The sequence below is a fragment of the Meleagris gallopavo genome, chromosome 1 (genome assembly GCF_905368555.1).
Source record: "Meleagris gallopavo chromosome 1, MGAL_WU_HG_1.1, whole genome shotgun sequence".
NCBI classification, from domain to species: domain Eukaryota; kingdom Metazoa; phylum Chordata; class Aves; order Galliformes; family Phasianidae; genus Meleagris; species Meleagris gallopavo.
The window spans coordinates 55274595-55301079 of record NC_139404.1 but is presented as its reverse complement, the minus strand read 5'-3'; the positions used below and the strand labels follow the sequence as shown (position 1 = coordinate 55301079).

Here is a 26485-nt window from a genome sequence, read left to right as displayed (position 1 = left end):
CCATTCAGAACAGCATGAATTCTTGTGAGGGAGAAGGAGGATGTTTAAACTGTTTCAAATAAAGATTTACTCCTGCTGTCTATGCTTAATATTGCTTGAGCTTATTTTTATTTTAGTCTTTACTCTCATCCTCATGTAGGAACTCCTTTTGTGCATTTCTTTCATTGTATGCATAGTGTCAACCTTCACCTCGCTCATCACATGCTGCAAAAATTCAGAAACCTGACTTGTTTGCATTTGCTTTGTTGTGTGTACACATCAGTGTGCTGTTACTTTAGCAAAAACATCCATGAAAACAATGCTGTAGGGTAAAACTAATATCCTTCCCTCCTTCCCCTTCTCCCACACCCTTCCATCCTTCTTAACCCTGTTACAGGCATACATAGCCCTTTGGCTTTGCAGGCTTACAGCTATATTTATGACACAAACAGTAATGCACAACAGCATCTGTGAGCATTATAAAGGTCTTATTCAGATGGGCTTGCACAGCACAGTGTGGAAATGAAGGCGATGTACAAACACAGTGGGTAGAAAAAAGCAAAGGTGTACTTATGGGAGATGCTACAAGGAGCACAGAAGGGAGCAGTTTTAGAGTTGAGGCCTCTTTGTGCATGTTCTACTGATTGATTAAGGCAAGCACTCACCCTGGCCACCAGTCACAACTCACTCCTACACACACTCATATTCCTACCAATGGGTCATGCTCTCTGCCTGATGTACTTTTGGAAAGGAACTATCCTCCTGCCACTTTTGTGTATTTGAGGAAAATACCAAAGGGAGACAATTTCTGAATTTCTGTGCACACAGTTATGCCCGGACATCAGCAAAACGGACATTGATATTTTCTATGATTTGCTCTTTTTTTGGCACATAAATAGTGGGCCATATAAACAGGTGAAACAGTGCAGGTATGCACACACATCTGCACAGATGTCTGTGATGTTCTTTATATGGAATTAATGAAATTGTTGCAAGTTTTTGTTGGTAATTCTGAGAAATCTTGCATTTTTTTTGTCTGTCCCTTAAAAAGAAAGCCAAATCTGTATACATTCATTCTGAACTGATGTAAAGGTATTTGCACTGAATTTAATTCACTGCAGTGAACTAAATCAGTGGAAGTTTTATGTGAAGGACAAAATCTATGGAACTTAAATGCTCAACACTTTCTCCTTTATTCTGCTTGTTTCTTCAAGTTTACATGCAGTTAACCCTTATTTCAAGATCAGAGAGATTCCCTGGGCTACAGACAGCATGATTAATTAATTGAGAGCTAGCAAGTCTGTAATCAGTAACCAGTGCAGAGTTTTAGCAGTCCAGATTAAGCAACCTGCTTTCATATCCTCTGCAGCACCGTCATGGGTATCTGACCTGCTAACAAGAGATCCTCTGCAGGTGCTGCGAGGCAGCAGACCTGTTTCTGGAAGGGGTAGTGCAGGTTTGAAGTAGTGAAATCACTGAGACCTGATGTGGATACAGACTCTGCCTTCACCAACTGAAAGCCAGGCACAAACCCGAGGCTCTGCAGTGATGTGCCACCACTCTGGTGTGAGTTCAGGCTTTGATGGAGGAGTAGTTTAATGTGAGGCGAAGTAATTAGAAGAGCTGTGGATTTTTTTGCCTCTCTGCCAGAAGAGAAGCACCATCTGGCCAGGACGGGGGATGGCCCAGTTCTCCACAGCAGTGCTCCCTCCCTGTTCTTGGAGAGATAAACTGAATTTAACACATAGTTCTCTACTACCAGATGATACTCAGGAGATCACTGATTGACACAGCTTTGCTGGCAGCGTCCCAAGAGCTCTGCTCAATCCTGGTCTTTGCTGTGCTCTACCAGTGTAGTGTGTGTAGTGCTGATGTGGTGCTCCAGTAGTCCTGTAGCAGCTCAGGCCCTACACTACAGTCAGCTCTGTGTGGTTGTGTGATGGAGAATGGGGGAACAACATCGGTCTGGCCTTTTGGATGAGACATTTTAACAGCTTGGTGGTGCCTCCCCTCCTGCTTTAGGCTTAGGCCAGCTGCTGCTCTGGGTTAAACTCACAGCAGAAGTGACTGGCCAAGGTAGATAATATGAGAGTCACAGAGCTTCTCATGGAGCAGTTATGGTTTTGTTTTTCCATAATCACAAATTAGTTTATTTTCTTTCCCGTAGAGATGGGTGGAATTATAATAATATAAAATCCTATTAAGGGATATTGTGTCTGAACACCGATTTCTGGTTTTAGAGGGGTTTTCTGGGTCTTTCTTAAGGCTGTTTTCCTGTTGGTATGTAACAAAGACGTGCATTTTGAAGCTCATGTAGTTTGAGAAGCTTAAACGGTATTTCTCACTTGATAAGGTCCATTTTTGAGAACATAATGTGTTTATTGCAGGTTATCAGATCACATCACTTATAATTTGCTCTGAAAAGCGATCAATTTCTTAGAATAAAATGGCACTGAAGAAAAAATTCAAGTGTTTCCTAATATAGTGCCCCATAGTCTATCCATAGAAGGTTTTTTTTTTCCTTTTTCTTGTAATACCTATTTGCACAGCTCCTAAGTGCTGAAGTGCGTTTTCCTAGTGCTACGGTTTGCATGAAATGTAACTCAGAAAAAGTGCAGTTCACCCTCCACAAAAGCTTAATGTAAGACCTAAGCGCTACTTAGATTTTAATGTAAGCCCTGTTTTGATGGTCTGAAGTAGGATACCTGCTGACTCCGTGCACAGTGATGAATTTCACCTCTATGGTTTGATTTGCAATTGATGTTAATGAGGGGATGGCTCACAGGGAAAGCAGCCAGCGTGAAGACAAGTGTGGAGGCTCTGCCTTCATCTGGAAATGGTTATAGGTGTGGTGCTCTAAATTTGATAAGGCTTTTTTATAGCTTGTGAAATAGAGGAGTGAGTCGACCTGTCAAAAACTAAGTGAGGGCACGTTTTCTACTTTCCACTGCTTGTAGAGCAGCCCAGCAATAAACAGCAGTAAGCAAATGAAAGATGTGGAAGAGAAAGTATGGCAGGGTGAATATAGAAAGGGGTTCCTGAGGCTCTGGGCCCAATTCACTGCAATTGCATGCACCCATTTTATCCTGTAAGCCTTGTCATAAACTGGTAAAGCTTTAAAGCTCTATCTTATTAGGTGATGTTGGATCCCCTATGTGAATAAGCTCCGTTACACATGCCCTTGACTTCGTTCTTCAGAACTTACTAATGTGAAGAATTTTTTTTGTAGACCAGCATGAGATGTTGTTAGATAAGGTGCAAAGGATCTAATTCAGCTTCATGGTCAGGTTTTGGGAAAACTTTTGCAGAGAACCTGAGAGGTGAATGGTTTATTCATATCTATAGAAACAAGATGAAGAAAAGATAAAGGTTGATGTCTTTGGTAGGACAAAAAGGAGGGGAGGCACAAAAAGTGGCCGAGAGGTACACTGAAGCATCAGATTTTTCAATCTCTAAAAACAAAGATGAGAAGATTTAGATTTTTGAATTCTGCTTGCAAAATATAATTAGCATTTTGAGGGGTGATTTGTCTTTTAATCCCGACTGCGGCTGGAAATCGGGGGACAGCCTTGCAAAGTTGAGCACTGAGCAGAAGCCAGCGGTGCTATGATAAAGCAACAACCAACACATGAGGAAAACAAACATCTGTAGTGCTGTCCAGCACTCATAGGCCAGCTTCCTGATGGAGGAACAAGGCAGGGGTTACATTTACATAGCTAAGGCTTTGAATTTTCATTGGCGGCAGGGAAGGGAACATATCTGAGTCCTCTATGGTAGTGTTCTCCCAAGTGGGAGTGCCTAGTGGGGTGCAGAAAGAAAATATTTTATAGATCATTAGTAAGTAATATACATTAAAAAAATAAAAGTGTTTACTTAGTCTTTAGATCATCCTTTCTTAATTTCTGTTTTTGTTTATAACGTATGTAAGATACTAGAACAGTAATACCTATATATATATTTTACTGATTGTCTGCATGATCAAATAAGTCTGCAGGCTTATTTTCAAAATTATTTACATGCTTCACCCTTGATCACACTACTACCCTGCTACAGGAAGGGCAAAATCCTTATCTTTCCTTTATCATACTCAGGGCTTGCTTCTGCTTTCCGTAAGTCAGATTTTGTCAGCCTTTCTCATGCTTTGCAATACTTTTTTTTCCAGCACTACAGCCAATTAACACAACCATATCAAATGAGATTAATTGCAGAGTGGGTATGATCCAAAACCCATGGAGGTCAGTCGAGGAACTCCCATGGTCTTCAGTGCATTTGAGATAGGGCCCAGGATGACAAACTTGTTGAAATACAGTAGTTAAGTGGGTCCGTCCCTTGCTCTTTTTCACTGATTTGATTGAGCTGTGCTGGTTTTTTTTTCTTTTTTTTTCTGAGAGGAACAAAATAGATAACTGCGTGTTTGTGCATGGGCTTGTGCTTTCCTCCTTTCACTCCCCCCCTCCCTGTGCTCACATGGATTCAGCATGGAGCTGACGCGCCGTTGTGTCAGCTAACTGACATGGAGCAGCATCTTCCTGATAAAACTGGGGCTCTGTTTGATGTGATTGCAGTCAAGTAGGCTTGATTTGAATAAGAGATTTTTTGATTATGCAGATTTTAAAGCCTGCAAGGTAATGAGTCAATAAGACAGCTATTAACACTTCAATCTTTTTGATACCCAGAAACTCAGAAAGAAATGGATGAGATCTGACTGCCGTAGATTTAGCCATCCTTTTCTTGCTTGGGTTACATTCACCCTGTTTTATATGCTGATTTTGGTATTGGAGTAGTTCCAGATTTTTGCAAATCTGGGGTTGCTACGTGAAAGGCTCTTTAGGTGTGCACAGAGATATTTCTACTGCATCCTTCCTCCATTTTCACATTTCTGTTTCTGTGATAATGTCCATCTTTCAAGGTAATCATACAGCATCTTTTACTGACCTTGAAAAACATGTTTCAGGAGTGCCCGCTCATGACTGTGTCCTTGTGATTTTTATTGATCACAGCACGCTCGAATAATGAGCCTCAGATTCTGTTGTTATGCAAGTCATGGAAGCAACATGTCCAATTCTTTAAAATAAAAATAGAAAATGTGATTATATATTTTTGAAATGAATTTTCTTTCTGTTTATGAAGTGTTGGGATAAATGACACATACAATTAGATTTTCTATTTATTTTGTTTGCCCCTCTGAAGATATGATCTTAGTTACACTTATTGAGAACCTCCTGTGTACAAACACAGGATACAATTGAATGTATAAAAAGCATGCCTAGCATTCGCATGTTTACTATTCCTAAATGTTCAGACTGAGTAATTACACAGGATGGTGCAGATAATTAAGGGTTCAAGCCGTACACACGAGGCAGAATTGAGCAGACAGTTGTGTGTCTCGACTGTGTGAGAGCTGTGTCTCTGCTCTTCAAATTACAGCTTCTGAGGGCTCGGGTAATATAATACATGGAACAAAGAGAGCTCAACCACAGCTAAGTTTCAGTTCTGCCTCATCACGTGCAGGCCAGGCCCACAGCAGCCTGCTGCTTGTTGGCATGGTGCTTCTCTGGGCTGATCTGTGTTCATCTGCCTCAAGGGGGGGCACACCCTGCCCTCCGCTCTGCAGTGCTTGGGCCTACTTTCTATGCTGCACACCTGATGTTTACATTCATGCTCTTTTCACCCTTCCTTTCTTCTGTTTTCTACTCCTGTGTACTGCTGTTTTGTCCTTCTACCACAACTGTAGCCTGTTTCAGCCAGGCCTTTCTATCATTTGAATTGTCACGACCTTTGTGGTCAGAATTTCCTCTGCTGTCTTCAGGTGCTCATGAGGACGCATCCCTCTGTTTGTGGGGAATTCCTGCACAGTTAAGACAGACCCCCTTGACTTGTGCAGATTTAGCAGCTTTGTCTTTGGACACTGAGGTTTGAAAAACATGGCTGCAAGAGGCAATGCAAACTGCACAATCTTTCTCCTTCCTTATAAGAGAAAAAAAACAAAATACATTTCCAGTAAGTGGGGATAATATGTTGTGAGGTATGCAACCCCTGGTTACTTTTTTTGGATATATTCCTGTTCTTAATTAAAAAAATATTTGTTCTGTTTAAAAGTTTTATACATTTTGCTGCTGGAGCAAAAGCAAGGCCCTGGCAAGGCAGAGAAGCCTGAGCAGCTAACACAGATGCTGCATACTGCCTGAGCTGATAGACAGCCTTGCTTAAATGCTAAATTACCTTTGAAAACAAACCACCACAGGCTTAAAGATTGCAACATGCCTTTCCACCAGCCACGACTTGCTGAATGAACAATAGAAATAATGGTCTCAGGGGTTGACTGGTGCCCTGCTGTTTTGACAGAGCCCCTGAGTCATCACCCCACTGCTTCCCCAGCTGGCTTCAGGTAAGCACGAGGTACAGCTGCCGAACACCAGCAGTTACCATTGCCAAAACCTCCTCCAAACCCAATTGAGTGCTCCAGGTAGCTCAGTTCCCAAATGTCCCACCACTGGATACTGCTATCGAAGCTTTTGCTTTCTCAAATGTTAGTTTCTGACATCATTACCTTTCTCTCTTTGTTTTGTTCTGTTGTAAAAAAAGCTATAATAGGGTGCATGTGAAAGCTCGTCAAGCAATAGGAGACAAACAGTGCACACACAAAAAAAGTTCCACGCTCTGCTATAAAATACAAATCCATTAAGCAGACTTCTTTCAGATTCAATATAGCAACTGTTCTCCTGGCCCTGATCTGTCAGGAGAGAAGAATAATGGCACAAACTTAATTTTCAGGATTTTTAGGCCCACAGGTGGCCTGCCCATAGTAGCAAGTCTCTGGTTCATCTTATGTTGTTAATGGAATAATTAATCCCACCTGCTTGCATCTCACAGAGTGGTAAACCAGGGCAGTCTGGCTACTGAATGATGTGTGGTCTTCTATGGATGCTCAAATTTTGAAGCTGAGAATGTGCATGTCTGGTCTGGCATTTAGGTAGAGAGTAAAAAAATAAGTTGTTTCCCAGTTTATATTGTAGACTTGGTTAGAGGGTCTTCACATCAGTGAGTCTTTCAGAAAATACCCTGTGTTGGTGAATCTGTTTGGATTTGAAAGCATAAATTTTGCATTTTTTTTTTCCCCACTTTCTTAAAAGTGGTTTCAGTTTATTGTCATTTACTGTAGATTGGAAACCATTCTACACAACCACTCACATGTCCACACATACTCTTTTCTGTCAAGAGGGTTGCAGAAAATCTTGCAGTGATTTTGTGCTGTAGTAAGAAAATTCAAAATGGGAATGATGATGTGGTCTTGCATCTCTGTGTTTGTTGATTTTAATAGGCAGTGTAGATAGAAGGCTCCACCCTCTAAAACAAGTTTAATGAAACTGCGTGGTAGGGTAAGACAGTAAAATAAAAGTCAAGTGCTGGATCCTAAAGAAATCTTTCAATTCAGGAAGGTCTACGGGTGTCTGAGGCTATTTCTCTAATTGTTACCTTGCTTGATATCTCAGCTTAGGCTTCCATTTAAAGAGGGAATGTATCTGTCTTTGCAAGTAAGTTGTGGGCAATTTTAATCAAAGCCCTCTTGTTGCTGTCTTCAGTTATGTGGTAGCATTGGTGTGGAAAAGGCCTGTTCTATGACTTTATTGCTGATTTGTATTAAGAGCACAAATCCCTCTCTGATGGAAGAGTATGGAAATAGTCCCTCTTCCATGGGTAGCTAACAGTTAGAGTGATAGTTAATCACTTGTTTAAGTATAGGCAAGAATGAGCTGACATCTAGACTGACTTCCTGTGTATTCAATCTGTGTGCCTTCCTTCAGACCTGTTAGGGAAAGTCCTGTTGTTGGGTTTCATGTGTGGTGTGACTTAAAAAAACAAACATATAAAGACTCATCCCACCCCCTTCCATCCCCTCCCCCCCCCCAAAAAAAAAACAAAACAGTATTCTGAAAAAAACAGTGAGTTCACTAGGTCCTGTTTTAAATTGCTGATTAAATTACTTTAATCTCAACATGCCCCCTCCACAAAATATAATCTTAATTCAATGTTATGTTGCCCTGTTATGCTGCCCTGTGCAAGTCACTGCAGGTAACAGCTAAGGCCCCTCTCAGCTTTCCATTCAATATGATTTGCTAAGCTTGCTCCCTAAGCTTCTGATTTGGAGGTTGTTTTTAGTTTTTTTGTTTGGTTGGTTTTTTAACCTCATCCTTCTACTTTCCTCTGCAAGCATCCTTTGGGCTTTGTCCATTTACTCCCATACCTCTTGTGCACTGGTGGGCCAAGGCTGTGTAACAGTCAGGCAGCTGCCTAACCTGCATTCCACATGCTAGTTCTTGCTTTGGAAGCCCCAGTATCATAGAATGGCTTGTGTTGAAGAGACCTCAAAGCCCACTCAGTCCCTACACCATGCAATGTGCAGGGCTGCCACTCACCACGTCAGGCTGCCCAGGGCCCCATCCAACCTCATCTAGAATACCTCTAGGGATGGGGCACCCACAGCTTCTCTGGGTAGCGTGTGCCAATGCCTTACCACCCTCTGATGAAAAATTTCCCCAACATCTAAACTAAACCTCCTCTCTTTCCATTTGAGGTTATCTCCTCTTGTCCTATCATTATCAGACCATTATACAATTAATGAATATACAGATGGTATAGTATATCCAGGAGTTTGGCTCATGTAATTATTATATTACAGCAGGAAAAGAAAGACACTCACCCAATCCTGGGCTCATGAAATAGACTCTAGAAGAGCTGATCTCCAGAAGAGATCCTTCCCCACTGGCAGTCAGCTCTTAAATGGGTCTAGGAGAGGTGGAGCCAGGCTCCACCCCTTCTGACAGCACAGGTGAATTGCCTTCGCCTGTGTTCCCATGGCTGACTCATTGCTCGCCTCAGGTGATCAATCAGAGGTTCAGGCTGAATCAGTGATTCAGCAGCCCCATACAACCACGTAAAAAAGTTGGTCCTCTTCCTGTTTGTAAGTTCTTCTCTAGTACTAGAAGGATGCAGTGAGGTTTCCCTGGAGCCTTCTCTTGAAAAGAACAATCCCAGCTTTAAGAGAGGTGCTCCGCTCCTCTGATCATCTTCATGGTCCTCCTCTAGACCCTAACTCCTCCATATCTATCTTGTGTTGGGAATCAAAGCTTGGATACAGTGATGCAGGTGGGCCCTCATAAGGACAGAGCAGAGGGGGGTTATGTTGGTGTTCCTAGCACTGCCAGCTCTGTTCCCAGCTGTAGTCAAAGCAGTGATCTCGAATGTACCTATGGCTTTGCCAAGTAGGGATTTCTATGCTGGAGGTATGATGTGGTTTCTGCTTCCTTGATGTATTGCTAGGCTGCAAGATGATTTCATTTTCTTCTTCTGCAACTGTAGCCTGTCCTTTTTGCTCTGTGCTATCCTATCAATCTTTGTGTAGGTGTTAGCTTTGCCAAGAAGGAGCTTAGTGACTGAGATGACCTCATGGCTTGCTGCTGCCAAAAGGGATATTCCCCTTCCCAGCACCCTCTGCAGGTGCTGACTTATGCACATCCGATCCTTCAGTGGACCTGCCTGGCTACTTACATGGGCACCCTTTGCTCTCCTTCTGGATACGTTATCACCAGCAAAAGAATTTCATTTCTGCTAGGTTTGCTTGCAGGTCTAGTGGTTACATCAGCTCTGGAAAAGATCAGATGAATGTAGGAAAAGCAGCAAGAGGGGATCTGTGGAGATGGATGCTCTGGGGTAGGAAATCATGTCTGTCTTTCAGTAACAGTTCTCAGGTTGTCTCAACTACTTCCTGCAACTATACTACAACAAGTGGTCTTCTGGCTGGATTATTCCTGTTAAAATTCCATACCCAGGATAGGATTGTTGGAGTTAGTGATGCAGAACTGTTGTTGGTGGTGTAAGGCACCAAACAGTTAATAAATAGCTGCTAGGACAGATTTGCAGTTATGGAGTTCCTTGGTTACTTGTATTGCTTTACAGCAGCAGGATGGCAGAGAGACTTGTGGACATATTCCTTAGCACAGAAAATTTAGGGTTAGTTTTATAATAGTTGCAACTCCTGTTTCCTTTTATTAATGAATGAGAAACTATTCCTGAAATTCCTGCTGCCAGGGGATCTACTGATAAATGCCTTGTGGTTATCAGCTATCTTTTGTGGCCAAGAACTAAATCAGCTTTTAATTTGTCTAATCTGGTATCTGATTGGTTCTCCATGTAGCATGAGGTCTTTCAGGCAAGATGCTATGTCATCTACAGGTACTAGCACATTGGATCAGCCCGAGTAGATGCTATTGGAAGACTTATTTTTATCAAATGTACCTGTATCGCTGTCCCCCTTCTTGCACCCCCCAACACTATCCTAAATAAAAGGCTTGCCTGGTAATACTGAAAAGTATTAATTACACTTTTAGTTTCCCCTCTAATTTCTCATTGATGGCATCCCAAATTGATAGTTCCATTATTTTATCCAGGGATGTTGTCAAGTTAATTGACTTAATACCTCCGCTTTTCTCTGGTCTCTTTGCATTTTGGGATTATGCTGGCAATCCTTCAAATGCTCTGAGTTGTGCCAGTGTTCCAGGGGATGTTAAATTCAATATTTTTAGTGTAGAGAGCATCTTAGCCATTTTGTTAGGTATATATTATGTTCATCTTCAGCAGCATTGTGCTTTCCTCAGTTACAAACTGTAACTGCACTATTGCATCAGTTTAAAAAATGCTTTTTCAAAACGTTTGTTGAAATACAGATAACTGTGGATGCAGAAGTGGAACCAATCAATTTTATCAACCACTTCAGGTAGGCAGCCACCTGCTTCTTCCCTCACATACTTCCATTTTCCTCTTTCTTGTTGCGAGAGTCCTTGGAGTTTGTTGTCTTTTTCTATGTTCTCTTGAGAATGGAAAGACATTATACCAACTAACAGGTCCCTAAGCTATTGTGGTGGCAATGGGTAGGTTCTGGACCTTGGCATGGTTGTTAAGTAAAAGGATTTTGAGGGACTAGGTGCTACAGCAGAGATCCAAAGAGTGGGAGAGTACAAAACTAACAGTAATTGGTGGTCTGTAGTATAGAAAATCTTCAGTCCTTCGTGTTTGGTTTTCCCTGATATTCAGCAGGGCAACTTCCCATTCTGAAGGGTGTGACAGCTGAGTGTCATATCAGCCCACTTCTGCTGCAGATGCCCCTTCAAGCAGTAGATGCATGTGAAAGACAGATGCTCAGTGTAAATGAAAGCATGATATACAGAACTCCATGTGGAAAACAAACAGCAAGCAAGACACACAAATCTATTAAATACTCATTTGTTTCTCTGAGGACTTGAGCAGACATGGTGAGTGGGGGTGTATATGGATGTATGCATTAATATAAGATTAGGGCTTCCTGAAGGTTTCAAAAGTAGCCCAGCTTGAGTTACGCACTATGTAGCTATATTGGGAATAGCTAAATAAAACAGCCATTATGCAGTGTGGTATGGCATCATGGAAATGCATCATCTTTCCCAGGCCTTTACATTGCAGCCACTTTTTAACTTACCACTTTAGGGACTCATTACTGTCAAAGCATTTCTTCTGAGCTCTAGTAGTGGCCAGTGAGGGTCACTTTTTTCCAGTATACCATGTGTGGCACACTAGCATGTTGTATACTGCTCCATTTCAGTTGTTTTGAGTGGATTGTGCAATACTTTCTTCTCAGTGCCTTTTTCTTGTTCTTCCAATTCAAAGCTTTTAACCCATTGCTTTTTTTGCTGTGATTGGATCTTCTACCTTAATTTAATGTAGGAGAAGCACCGAACTCAAACTTCCCAGCAGTAATTGAAGGTATTTGTCTCCAGGCCTCTAGCTTCATGTTTATTGTTAGCTCACTGGAGAGAAACTAAAGCTGGAAATAACAATGCAGGTCTGTAATTAGCCTTTAAAAAAGAAATTAAAATAAAAAAGATAGTTGTTAGTGTAAGAAATACAGAAATCCAACTGTAATAATCACTGAACATATTCCCTGGTATCAGAGTCTCCTCCTTATTTGCACTGTGGCTTGATGTGATGTTGAGGATCCTGCATCCTGTGTTCTGTATGCGACTTCCAAAACAACAAACCTCTTTCTTTCTGCCAGGATTTCTGTAGTTCATATCAAACCTTGCTTTTATGCTCTTCTGTTCTAGATCTCAGTTCTGTTGTTGATCCTATTATTTTTATCAACTTCTTAAACTTTTTTAAAGCTTCTCATCTGTCTGTTCTGCCTCTTAAAATTATCACTGATCTGCACCCAAGCTCTTGAGGAGAGGGTAAAGCAAACTGGCTTCTGCAGGCTTCAGCTGTCCTCCTGCCTCTCCTGCTCACAGTAACGACTCGCTGTTGTTACCTCCCTGTGGAGTTTTAGACCATGTTGGTAGTTATAAAGTAATCAGTTGATAGTATGTAGGCTTCCCTCCCCATCAGAGGACCCTGTGTTGATGATTTATTTATCATGTTCACTTCAGAGGGAGCTAGGATCCTTGTCAGTGATCATGGCTCTGCTGTGCAGAGTAATGGGAAGATGGTCACCGTCTCAGCAAGTCTGCTGTTGATGTGTTGAAGACTTCTACTTTCTTGTGCCAGGAATGTTAGAGACTGTTCAAATGACAGAGGGTGAGCTGGGACAGGAGTGCAATAGTGCGGCCTTTGAGAAGTGCTGGGCAGCTCATAATGGATTCATATAGCATATTACTTGTGCTGCAGCGTGTCAGATATTAAAGACCCAAGAGCCAAAGAAATGGGCAATAGTAATGGACTTTCTTTAGTTAGCAGAGAGCAGTGGTTACACACTGCATCCGCTGGCCTGCTGGATAAACAGTTGAAGAAGGAACATGACTGATACAGCAGCTAAGACACTTCATTAAAATTAGCTCTTCCTGTCATGTGTTCAACTGCTTCATGGAAAAATAAGACTGCTGCTGTGTGGGTGATGGGTGATCCAGACAAGCAGACCACGGAGTGAGCTGTCATATGCTGTGGCACCCAGCAATGCAAATCAGCTCTATTCCAGGAAAACCATTTTCATGTCAACCTGTACATGAAAATTATTTGACTTGAACAAAGGTTTCCTTATAAAGTTAAGTGAATTATTTGTAAGGATTGGAGTTTGTTTGTGTCATGGAGGGATGGCCAGGATGGACTTCAGAGCACAGTCAGAAGATGAGATAATGTGCAACAAGCATTATTTTAATAACTACCAGGCCAGAGAGGAACATGTCAGCTTTTAAAGTACACTTCTGACTGAAAAGCCCAACCGGCTGTTTTACAAGTAACACACAATACGGCTGCATTTTTCAGTGATTAAAGAAGGAAAATACCTTTCAGTCCATTTTGCACAGGGTTTAATGCTTTGTGCATACCTACTGTTATTCCTGCCTGTAGTCATTTACCCAGTCCCCTTGTTGTTCAAATGGGTGATTCAAAGCTCTGGGAAACCCCACATGCTTCTGTTTTGCGTGCAATCTGAATGGCACTTGGGAGAAATGCTTGAGTCTTTTTTTTTTTTTTTTTTTTTAGGCAGATTTTGAGTTCAGAGTATCTCCTTGAAGTTTGCTTCTTGTGATCCTTTCATCCAGTGTGTTTGAAATTCTGCTTTTCCTTTGGCTGCCTTTGGCATCAATTCAACTAACTACCTTCTGTTTTGTAGTAGTTATCAACCTTGGCTAGTGGCCCACAATAGCTTATTCAAGCTGGGGACGGTGACTGCTTGCTGAAGCACACTGAAAGTTGATTAAAATAGTTTCTCTGCTCTTCCTGTCACATGCCTTCTCTTGCTAAAGGGTCTTCTGCTATTGCTGAGGTAGGGAATAAAATTTATGCATATACCTTGTCCCTATTCACATTATCTCTTACATGATGAATTCATGCAATGAAAAGGACTGATCTAGTGCTCCTCCTGTGTCAACTCTTACCAGTCCATGGGTACCTCCTGGAGATGTGAGTAAGGTGCAAAGAAGAGGCTGGGTTTATTTATTTATATTTCTGCAAGGCTTTGAGCCCAGCTTCTAAACTTCCCGTGTGCAAAGGCTCAAGGGAGGAAGCATCACCTCTTTCTTCCCTCAGTAAGTAATGATACTGCTCCTTGGTGACCATGAAGCTTTGCACTTTTTCACTAGGGGAGCCCCAGACACCGCTCACTTTAATTCTAGTGGTGTTATGCAGGAAAATATTATGCTCTAGACTTGCATTTTTTAAATGTGTATGGTAGCTTCTCTCACTTAATCCTGGTGCTTTGCTGCCAGCTCTAGTACTATTTCATGATATAGCAGATTGTCATTTGTTCCCTGAAGCATTCCCTCTTCCAGTGGGTCCTTCTATGCTACTTAATGTGTCAGCTTCAACCACCTGCCAGGCCATGGGATCACTCCTCCAGAGGTTTTTGTGCCTCTTGTATCTGCACGATGTGGAAATGAAAAGGAGGGAAAGAAGTGTAATGTAATCATTGTGATGTCTTTGTTTGATACTGGAAATAAAGGAAAAGGAGAGGAACAGAGGAGTGAAAGTCAGAGCAAGAACAGAAAATCAGAGGCAACCTTTCTCCTTGTGGCATCAGAGTACTCCTGGTTCACAAGTCATGGGTGGCAGGCAGGCTCCTGTATTAATTTTGATTTTATTTTAGACTGTCTGGTAATGTACAGTATTATAGCATCTTTTCTGCAATTAAGGGTCAGACAGTGTTGTCATTGTCACCCCCTAGTATAATAGATTATAACTTGCATAAAATAACTAGCTATAAGCTGAGACTTTTATGTGAGCTCTTAGTCCGAATCAGCACTTTCTTTATTTCTAATCTGCATACTTAATTATAGGCGGGTCTGAGAGCACGACAAATTAAGGTTGTGTGATGCTCCCATTATACAACTCTATTTTCAATTGTCTATTAGTCTATCAAACTTTAACCAGCTGGACTTGAAGTTTTCCAGGGCTGGTATTCACCACAGAAGAATTATTGAAAAAATTCAGATAAAAGTTGGTCCATGATTTCTGAGACAAAGGCTAAAGAACAATGTTGTTTTACTTGTTTATTTTTAAGATTGTGTAGTATTTATACTATTTAGAGGTGACACTTGATTTTTATATTAATTTTCTTATGCTTTGACAGAGGTATTTGGTATTTGGTGATAGGAGGTAGTTTGTGTCAGTTGATATATCTTTTGCCTTTCTCTTGCAAGTCTGGGTAAGCTGTAATCCTTTCAAAATTTGCAGTTAGCACACATTCATTGGAATTTCTTTTGTATATATGTAACTTGAAGTTAACATTTCTGATTCTGTCTTTGCTAAGCATACTCCCACCCTCTGGGAAGCCAGTGCCTGTGTGCAGCTCAGCTTGCTCCAACTGCAGGAACTCAAAACCCTTTGTGTAGCTTGTGTGATAGCATCAGTGAGGTTTGGGCACAAGGCAGGGAGCCTTGCACCTCTCCACCAGCCCTTTTCCTCTTGGCCTGACCACCAACTGCATGCAGCAAATCCAGGCAGGAGGGAACGCTTGAGTTGTAGGAATGTTGGTGTGATGAGAAAGAAGGGGACTTGTGCAAGTGGTCTGACAAGAATGGATTTAAAGTAGGAGGAAGTGGGGTGAGGATTTGCATGGAGGAGGGTGGGTAGATGAGATGGGCAGATGGGGAATTCTCCCCTTTTGCTGCACTTTCTCCCTGGGGAACTAGTGGAGAGGCCCTCTGCCTCGCAGCTCCCTTGTGTGAAAGACAACCTGCTTCTCCTGTCAGCTCTGCTGTTAGCTCATTTGGCACGGGACTCTGCTGTGGGTCCAGGGTCTATTGATGACCCCTCGGGATGAAAAGTGATGCAACATGATGGATCTTTAATGAGCTCTTTAAAAACCTGAGAACTTGCATAGAGAAAGTTGCATTAAAGGCACATTAGTGAGTGAGATTGTAAAGTCAAGCACATGAAAATTAGGAAATGCCAGAGTGAAGTTGGGCTGTGGAACATTAATTCAGGACTCTGTACATTTTGAAATGATCTCTGGCTCTCTGATCACATCCGTTTCTGGTCTGCACATCTGCAATGTTCTGTGCACTGAATGAATGGTGCCTCCTTGATGTTAACTTGAATAAGTAAATAAAAATAATAATAATAAAATCAATTCATATGCAGTGTAATCATGAGGTCTATGTGCCTTTTTCCAGAACTGTCACAGGGAGGTGAATTGTTCCTGCAGTCTGTCAGAAGTGTTGAGGTTACAAGAGGGGAAGACCACTTGGGGAAGCCTGGAGGTTTGTTCCAGAAGCACTTTGTTTTGGCAGGTCTGACAAAAGGAGGAAGTCCTGTGTTCCACACCTCACCTTCAACCAAGGAAGTTCTCTCAGGTTCGGAGGCATTGAGCAGCACTGAGCCTCTGGGAGCAGTTTTGTCCTTTTCCTCTCCCTGGCAGGGTGCAAGGCCATGCAGGCCTTAGGCCCACTCGGTGCTCTGGATGTACTGCTGCCCCTGAGGAATGTGGTACCACACCTCAGCTCCAAAGCCCATTGCTGCTGTCAGGGAACTGACATCAAGAGAGCTGCCAGGTAAACCCAATGACGTGGATTTAAAATGGCTCTGAAAGACAGCTGAGATATGAGTGCACTTTTGGGAATATGACAGCACTCATGGCGTTGAGATGGTACCATTCTCATGTGGGCATCACAATATCTGTGTGAAGAAAGGTTGGGAAGAGGAAGTTGGTGCTTAAGAAAGCTATGGTACCCATGGTTTCAGGGAGCAAAAGGAAGGCCAGTTCTGTGGTTAAGACAGTGGGCTTAAAGGGCTCAGCTTAGCTATCAGCTCTGACCCAGGTTTCCTGTGGATATTTGTTATGGTCCCCCATGTGCATTAAACCCCAGATCTGTTGTGGACACTCTTCCTTCATGTCCACACAGGTTGGAGGTCCCACCTCCTTTACCAGGGATACCGTAGAGATGTAAGGATGCAACTGCTATTGACCTCCATCATCTTGTTTAAAAATGTCGAGCTCACAATGAAGGGATGAGGCTATGGATTTATGACTTGTTCATTTGCTCTTTACTTGGAAAAGTCAATGCCCAGTGTGAAGGGGCTGCACTCTGAGAAGTGATGAAATATTGTCATTGGCCTGCTGTACAGACCATCTGTCTCTCCCTGGGCTTCTCTGGAGCATGGTAAAGCGTGTTGCTTTTCTGTATGGTCTTTTTTTTTCCACTCATTTAATTGGCCTTGGTTCACTCCTATTTTTTTTTTTGTTGGTTTTTTTTTTTTTTTTTTTTTTTTAAATCAAAGCAACTTTAAACACACTGTGACAACCTGCAGCCTTATTGCATTTAGTCCCTTGAGCCTATCAGGTCTCTTATGATAAGAGACACTAAAAGAATTGTTCAGCAGACCAAAACAGTATGGATTAAAAAAGGATTGTTAGCAGATAGATGAAGGATAAATGTGATACTGGGCATATAATTTGGACTTTCCTGCTCATTATTCAATTAAAGCACTTGCTACTGCACCAGGAATAATAATCCTATGGTCATTTTTGTTTCACAGCTGTAAAACATCTGCCCCTGTGTGTAATGTCTGTCTTATTCTTGTGCAGTTATGTCAAAATCCCAACATAGGGAGTGCAGACAAGTGATTAAGAAGAGCAAGCATCACGTGGAAGCCCTTATTATCTCTAGAACTGGTGTTGCAGCCCCACAAATTCATAAAGGTATTGGTTTTTTGCAATTGAAAGTGAAATTGCAGTACTCAGCTTTATCCCAAGCTGGCTAAAGACTCTTGAAGCTTACCTTTGGAATATACTGAAACATTACTTGTGGATTATTTATTTATAGGAGCAGTAGTTGTTTTTTCCTCTGAGATGAATACTCTACACATCCAGATATATTTCCTTTCAGCAGAATTCTTTGTTTTCACTAGAGCAACTGCTGGGTAACAGCAAAGGGCAATTTGGTAGCCTTTGACCACAGTTAGTAGAACAGGTTATAAGAAAGAGTTAATTTCCTCAACTTTCTGTCTTCTGCTTCAGTGCTTAAGTCTTGTGGGGATGGATAGCTGACTTTCTAAAATTCTATTTTATTTTTCCTGTGAGTTCAGTTGCTGGAGGTGATAGTGAGAGGTGGTACCCACATTGGCTGCAATGCACACTGGAATACCCACTTTCAAAACCATTTCTCTTTGTGTTCCTCTGTTGGGACTGAATAATGCTTTCCTATATTGTTTGTCCTGAGCATGAGATGAGAGTAAAGACTTGTCTGATGGCAGCCCTCCAGTGATCTTGATGCAGTATCCATAATGCAGAAATTCCCAGAGAGGGCTAAGAGCAGAAACTCTGACTATCGCCAGCCCAGGGATGATATCAGTGTCTTGGTGAAACTGTACTTACTAGGCAGGGCTCCAAGGAAGACTTACATATTTTATGCGCCGTCACTGTAATGTTTGGGAGGCTACCATACTATTGTGTATATTATCACTTTGCACAAAACTGTATCCTAGTGCTAAGTGGGATCTACTGTGGGTATACATTAATAGAGGCAAATAAGCGAAAAATGCATGATTATCTCTTCCTTGGCAGGTATGATTTCCATTATTTCAACAAAATACTTTGTTTTCCCACACAGTCTTCCAAAATAACCCATCTCCTAGCTCCCAACAGTAAGATTAAAAAACATCACTTTTTCCTCCCCTCCTCTCTGCGTGTCCTAGTTTATAGCTTGCAGATATTATTAGGTTGTGCATTACTTAGATGTAGAAGGAATGACGCATTTTCTATTGAGAAAGAGATTTGGGGTGGTTTCAATGGTATGTTGAACTCCGATGCAGATTTGGCAACTCATGAATGATTTCTGCTGTACAAATTGATTGCACTTAATGGTAGATTGTGTAATACTTTTTCTTGCAGTATTGATCAACACTGGATTGCTGGAGCAGATAGTTTGTTCTGTCACACACATATTCATCACAACTTCTAATAATTATCTGTTCGTTTTAATTCTTTCTCCTTATTTTTTACACGTTGTCGTATAGCAGAAAGTTTGTGTTTCATGTTGCTTAAGTCACCCTTGCTGGTGTACAGGAATGTATTTGGTGTGCTGACTTTCTCTTAACAGTTATGTTCAATCTACGCAGAAAGCATCCAGCTCTGTGAGGCCATTTGTATATCTTTAAAGAGTTATTGAATTGTTTATTGATCCACTTCATTACTGCTTTCCCTCTGGTTTCTTTTGATGTGTTGTCACTTTGTTCAAAATATAATGCCAGGGTTTTAAATGAATAGTTGTGCAAGAAACCCTACGCATGTAAATATTATGGTATATTTCTCCTTTAAGTGAGAATGTGCTGGGTTGTCCAGTCAATATTGCTGCCACTGGAATCTTATCCTTTACCTACCCCCTCCCTTTAAAGAATGACTCCTTCCTTTACCTAAAGACTCCTTCAGACTTGTCTTTAGAAAAGCAGAGTCTGAAGTTTAATTAGGTTTTGTAACAGTATTATCTCTTAGGCTGCCAGAAGCTTACAGACCAGTTCCCTGCTTACAAAAATATGTTCTTCTCTACTTTCCCTTAATCTTTTCTCTTTTTTTATATTTGTTAAATTCACAAAATAAGTTCTTGCTGATTTTTCTTTAATTTTATTTAATCCCATTTTTTTTGGTAGCTTTTTGAGTGTCTAGAATAGACAGGATCCTGTGGCAGAGTTCCATAGTTAGAATATTGATTATTTGGAAAAGTGCTTCATTTTAATCCTGCCACCTGAATATTTATTTGTTGCCTCTGGCTTTTTTTTTTTATTTGGTTATTTATTTATAGCAATGATGAGTAATAATTCTTTATTTATCCTCTCTAAGTTACGCAGGATCTTAAATGTATTTGTCATTTGCTGTGTCATTTGCTTCTTTTTCCAATGTTATAAGATGGATACCTATTCCTGGTATGGAAGTTATTCTCTGTCATTGGCCATTTAGGTTACCTTTCAGTATCTTCTATTTTTAGATTGTTTTAGATGAAATATCAGAACTACAGGTGACATTTAACAGGAAAAGTGGAAATGTATGTTTTCAAGTTATAAAAATAGTGTAAATCTTTGGAGTTTTTTTCCTTTCATTTTTTTCTTGCAAATCCTCTTCATCTTAGGGAAATACAAGTAGTTCTTGACTTGTCCTTTCTGTTTGCTAGTCTGCTGGCTGGTCTTCTTCCCTCGGTGTGCTCACACAGAAACAGCATTTTTTATTTTGGAAGTTGCCTGATAACGGATACATTTTTGGGATATATTAACACACAAAGCATCAAATTGAGAAATCAGACTTCCTGCTGGCGATGAGGCAGATTCAGAACTGTTTCATTTAGATGTCCAGCTTCTTCTGTCACAGGTTACCTAGTATTGTGGTGGATGTCCTGTCCCTGGAGACTTTCAAGGTAAAGCTGGATCAGTCCTTGGGCAGCCTGGTCTAGCTGTGGTGTCTGTGTGCACTGCAGGGGAGTTGGACTAGATGGCCTTCCAACTCTAAGGATTCTGTGATTCTTGAGGTGAATGAGATGTGACTGCCTGCCAGACAATCCTGCCTGTTTGCACTCCTCCAGCTCCTAGCCTACCTCCCCTTCCAGCAACAAAATCTGGCCACTCTTCTTCTTGTACTCTTTGTGCACAGCTCCGCAAGCAGGTGGCCAAATGTGTGTCATGGGTGTGCTGAGTAGCTGAATCACATAAATTAGCCCCTTCCTAGTTATCAGTCTTGTCTGGCTGAAGAGGCAAAGCCTCTGCCATGAAGCTGTCACATGCACACATTACTGATGTTCATTTGGTGTTGCACAGTACAGATTTTTTTTTTTTTACTTTTTTCTTTTTTTCTTTTTATTCTTTTAACTTCCCTCCCTTCCCCCCCAAATGTCCTCTTTTTCCTCCTTCCACCCCCTCAAATTGGTGAGCATGAGCTGAAATATGACAGAGATAAGGGAAGGAATGAAGCTCTTAGAATGATACCTGTGTAATATTAAATCTTTCTGAGCATGCAACATAGTCTGTCCTTCAGTGCTTGCATACTCTTTTCTGCAGAACTACAGATATTTCAATAATGCCAGAAATATGCTGAAGTCTCAGCAGTATAGAGCTGTATGTATTTATTAATGAGATTTCTTTTTTTTCTGCTGGCCCTGCCATTTGTTGGTGTACTTCGGTGTGTAGGTTGACTACTGTCCTTCTGTTTCCCATCTCATTGTAAGCCCTGTTTCCCTGCCTTTTGAAAACCTGCTTCCAGTGCAGCTGAATAAAAACCATCAGAGAAAACTCTTAGAAGGAAAAAGGAAAGCAAATCCTTGGTATAGAGCTGCCAGTACAGTTCAGAAGCTGACAAAGATGGGCTGCTCATCAGAGCACAGACAGTCCTCAGAGCCCAGGTGTGCTTCTTGTCTTGTGAGCCTGGGTGCTGAGCTTTGAGCACTGCTCTCCTTAGCTCTGCTTCTTTCTAAGTATTTGGAGATCGCATCAATTAATTGGTGCAGTGTAAGATTCTGTTACATTTGTGTTTCAGTTTGCAGTACAGGGAGATCAGGGATTTACAATGTCCACTCTACAGTGAAATGAGCAGTTAGCTCCAGCTCCAGCTCTGCTTTGTAACTTGTCACATATTCTACGCTGAAAACATCCAGCAAAAAGTGCTGCAAAACTGACTGGTTTCCATTCAGATAGGTTTTCATCTCTTCTGCTGTTTACATACAGAAGATGAGGGCTTTGCTGTGACACAAAGGCACTTTAGGCAGATTTCAAACAGCAGCAAAAAAATCCTCTCTTTGGGGAAGAAAATGCATCGTGTAGGCTGCTTGTCATTTTGATGTTAGAATGTGTTGGTTTTTTTTCCCAAGCATGTCAGCTATTTCAACTTAAAATAAAATAATAAAAAACTTTTTAAAAGCAGTTAAGTATCTAGAAGAGTCAATAATATATATAAAAACTATAATAAATGTTGACTTCTGTGCCTTTTTTCCTCAAAATACCTTGTAATACTGAAGTAGTGTTTTGACACAGACTGAAGACACATCCCTTCTATTCAGAAGGTTTACGTTTGAAAAAGTTTCTGCTGCCTCTGTGAAATAACATGATTGCTATTTAAAAATAATCATATCTGTATGTTCTGATTGCAATTTCTATAAAGTATCTTCCACAAAAGAAAATCCATTAAGAAAATAGGTATTGTGCTGCAGGAAATTTTCTCAAGAAATTGAAATACAAAAAGCTACTGACTAGTTACTTAAGTCCCATTCTGTTTTGTTGGACAAATGAGATTTTACAGTCTTAATTTCCTATGCTTCTTTTTCTAGCTGCATTTTTTTTCCCACCTGCTGGAGGGAAGAACCCTTTTCTAACACCAACTCCTTCCTCTCCTTCATCCTCCCTGCCCCCCAAGATTTGTGTATTACTTACTCATTTGATTAAAGCAGAACCTTGCCTGCATTATGTGGGGTATTTCAAATGAGGCATATGTAGTTTATGGGATATGAAACCAGAGGTGTTCAAGTTGTAGCAGTGGATTAGCACAGTCTGCAGAGTCAAGACTGTCAGCTGGGCTTCGTAGGGAAGTCAGCTCACTGGGATCTGAGGGCACTGTTCCTGACTGTGTATCTATTGTGTAATTCAGATGAATTGTAGAAGTCAGTAGCCTAAAGCAGCTGATACCATGACCCCTACGCTGTATTCAGTCAATGGTTTTAAATTTAATTTGATTTAATTTGATCCCCAGTCCCACCATCTTTGTGCTTCAAAGCTAAAGGACCACTTAGTAGTTCAGAACTGCCCTGTTAGGAGGGGCTCTGCTCTCATACTTCACCTTTCTCTCAAAGAAATGTGGTTTGCAGATACCAAAACTGTACTGGATGTGGAAACATCATGGAGTGAGCGGGGACAGCTGCGGGAGTGCTTTAAAATTGTTATTGCTCTGAGCTGCGGTGCTAATCAAGATACTGTCTTTATTAATCTTAATGATCTTTTACACAGGTCCTCCTGGTGATAGCGTTCAGCATGATAACAATCAGTATTAATGTGTCTTTGGCTAATCAAAATTGCTGCTGTCAGCTCCTGCACTCACAGGTTTCGCTACCTGAAATCCGCTGACTTAAACTCATTGTGTGTGTTAAGAAAGAAAGGGGAGAAGGCTTTGGGGTTGCTTCCTCCCCTGCTCAGTATTGTCTCTGTTGACATGCCACAATTCCATCTGAAACAAGGGATGCATGAAGCTTTTCAGTCTGTGTTTTGTTTCCCTGTGTTTTTTTTTTTTTTTTTTTTTTTTAATCTTTGTTTAATTTGCTGACTGGCAGCTGGAAAATCACTTAATCAGCATATCTGGCCCAAATACTAGGCTTGACTTGGAAACATTGACAGTGTCTTGGCTCACTCACAACTGTGACTAGTTTGAATTCCTGTTCTGTTCCTGTATAGGTAGTGGTGATGGAAGAAGAAGAAAATAATCATGTGAAGATCTATTTTGCTTCTTTCCCAGCTGTACCTCAATAGCCAAAACCCCAGTTCCCATTTCAGTCTTGCCATAATCTCAGATCGCTTTAATGATTCACTTACAATGCACTTATGGTGATCTCTGAGGTCCCTTCCAACCCGAGGCATATTGTGATTCTAAAAGACCTTCCAAGGGAAGAGGAGTAGCTATTCTAACTGCCCAGTTTGCAGGCCTGTGTTTAAGTCCCTTCATTCTTCTGCCCTCTCAGAAATGCTGGTTTCTGTTTCTCAAGGAGCAATGTCACCAATCTGATGGTTCTCTTTGGTCAACACTGGAAGTATTTTCTCTCTCTCTGAACTCAGGGAAGTCTCCTGAACAAATTAGTGTGGGAAGCCTTATCATGACAAGGTTAAAAATTAACTTACTGCCTTATTTTTTCCAGGTATTCCACCGCACCCTTCTCCAAACTAAGCAAAGTGGGAATCAGACATCCCCCACCTCTTCCCTTCATTGGAAACCTGCTCTTTTTCCGTGAGGTAATAAATAGTTTCATTTGTATCTACCCAAAATTGATGGGAAGAGTGACTAGGAAGTAGGAGGAATTGAAGGGGACCCTATGTTCAGTACTACCATCTCTGTAAGCATCTCCCTCTGGAAAGAACAAGGAAGACACAGCTTTTTAAGCAAATCTGTAGGAACAGTTGTATGCAAACAGTACTAATTTCAGGGTAAAATAAACTTGAGGGGAAAGAAAATGCATAAGCTCCTGCAGTTAATTACTTGAGCTTTTCCAAGAAAGTTCATGCACTCAGTGAAACAAACTTAGTTATGTGAATAGAGCAGATTATGTTAACTAGCCCCAACTGGTTTGTTCTGAGTGGTTTTGGCTCACATGACCTTTCTATTTGTTTGGGTTTTTGCTGATGTACACATTTATTTTAAAGCTTGTAATGTTTCTTGCTTCTAAGCAGTAACTGAAGTCAGAGATCACTGGATGCTATTACTCTGTGCTCTGGATATTGCCTTTCTAGACTGGGAGGGAAAGTACTGTAGATTCTGCCATCAGATTTAATTCACTTAAACTTCTCTCCCTTCACCTCCTGTTAGTCTGTTCACGCTGATCTGTTCTGTTTCTTGCGTAGCGTCTGTAATGCTTCTGATTGTCCACATGCTGTCAATAATGAGGAGCTGCCATTTTTCTGGATTCTAGTGGCAATTCTAAGTCAGGGCTTGAAATAGTGATTGAGCACCTGGTGGGAAGGCAGGGCCAACCCAGGGGAGTTCAGGCATGTGCAATGCACCTGAGTTACCAGAAGGGTTGGAGCCAGGATTTACCCCTTCCCAGACTTCATTTAGGGGTTGGCAGTGGAGGCAAGGATGTCTTGCTACAGTGCCTGTGTACCTGAGGCTTTCTGAAGACAAGCAGCTTCTTTTCTTTATTTCTGTGCCCACAGCTGTTGTATGTGAGCAAACCCTCATTTGCTCCAGCTTAGGACCTTGTCACGCTGCTGTCATTGCTGTGCTTTCCATTGTGTTACAGACTTCTACAATAAAGCCTCCCAAATGTGTCTGTTTCGTTCCAACAACTTTTCAGGAAATCTGGGCTAACTCCAGCTGCAGCCCAATATCCTGTTTTAAGTGCATAGTCATCAATATCCATGCTGAGATGTGAATTATTAATGAGAATGTAGTGCCTCTTACCTTGGTTTTCATGGTGATTGTTCTGTCGATATCTGACTCATTATTAGGTAAAACCCTCTTAAATACCAGTTTTACATGTACATCTGATTTCATTTATAAAATAGCATAAAAAGTGGACTTACATCCTCTTCATTCATTTGAATGGAATTGATAGGATGACTCTGAGATACAGAGGATGCCGATCGTATAGAATATAGACCAGTTCACCCTCATTGTTCTGGTTTAAAATCAGCTGGATGGCATGAAGTGACTCATTCTTTGGTGGCAAAATCCTGTTAATATTAGTCACCTGCTAGCACTTGCTGTAAGAAAAGCTGCCTAAGTTATTTTGTTATGATGTAGATAGGCTTACACTGTTACCAGTGCATGACCAGAAAGTTTCTCTGAACTATTATCTGTATCTGTCAGGCAGTTGCATTCATTAAAATTGCTTAAAACAGGCTAACAAGGGTGTGATTTTACTAAATTATGAGTAAAAACAAAAAGTAAAGGTAGCCATGAAATCATGTCTTGAAGTACTATGGAATGCCAGACAGGATTTTTGAGCAGTGGAATGATGATGCAAGAACTTGAGCCCCACTGGGCTGTGTGTCCAGCACTACGATGTTTCACCATCTATCCTGTCTATAGTTTTATAGCCAGTAGAAATAGGAAGAGATGAATCTAGTCTCTTTGTAAATCTTCCTTCTCTCATATTTTGCCATGTCTTCTGGACTTGTACTTGTGGCTTCTTGTTTAGCAGTAGTACTCACAGCAATGTGCTGGAAAGAGGAAGGCTGCCATTATTCTGCTGGCTGTTCTCCAGCAGAGCATTTTCTGTAAAACTTTTCTCCTCAATGTAGGCAGTAGAGGACAGCTTCTGCTTTCTTTTGGTGGGGTAACTGCTGCCTCCCACCTTCCTCAGGGCTGGGGCAGGTTTTAGAGACTTAGCTGCCAATGGGACAGTGGTGCAAGAGCAGTAGTTTGCTGTAACATTAAGAAATTTTTTCACTTGCTTGTTCACACAGCCATGTCTTTTCACCAAACTGGCTTTTTAAAGGGCTTCTCTTAACAGGCCAGCTCCTTCTCTTGCTGTACTGTATCACCAGTGCTATGCATGGAAGAATGCAAGCTACAATCCTACTAAAAGAAGCTTTCAGCCCGTGACCCATTTGTATCAGAGGCATTCATGAATGGTGGCAAAGAGTAATGAATTCTCATGTGGTGTACAGGAATCTGCATATGTGAAACCTGTGCGTTTCTAGTTGAATTTGGTCTACAAATCAGCACATTTTGAAAACCTCTGTATGTGAATGAAAATTAGAAATCAAAACACTTGAACAGCCTTTCAGTCCAAAGAGTGTGCTTATCTTGACACTTTGAACTTTCCTTCTAGAATCATCCCTAGAAATTTAAGGGAAAAATGGAGGA

The 26485-nt window shown here is 41.2% G+C and overlaps 1 protein-coding gene across 4 annotated transcripts in view; it reads left to right on the top strand.

Moving 5' to 3' along the window:
• TBXAS1 (thromboxane A synthase 1) overlaps window positions 1-26485 on the top strand; it is a 246457-nt gene that overhangs the window by 41378 nt on the left and 178594 nt on the right. For all 4 annotated transcript variants that reach the window (XM_085228360.1, XM_085228350.1, XM_085228340.1 and 1 more), the window contains one exon: window positions 23817-23910. In XM_085228360.1, the coding sequence (XP_085084486.1) occupies window positions 23817-23910 (94 nt within the window). The remainder of the gene's footprint in view (window positions 1-23816; window positions 23911-26485) is intronic.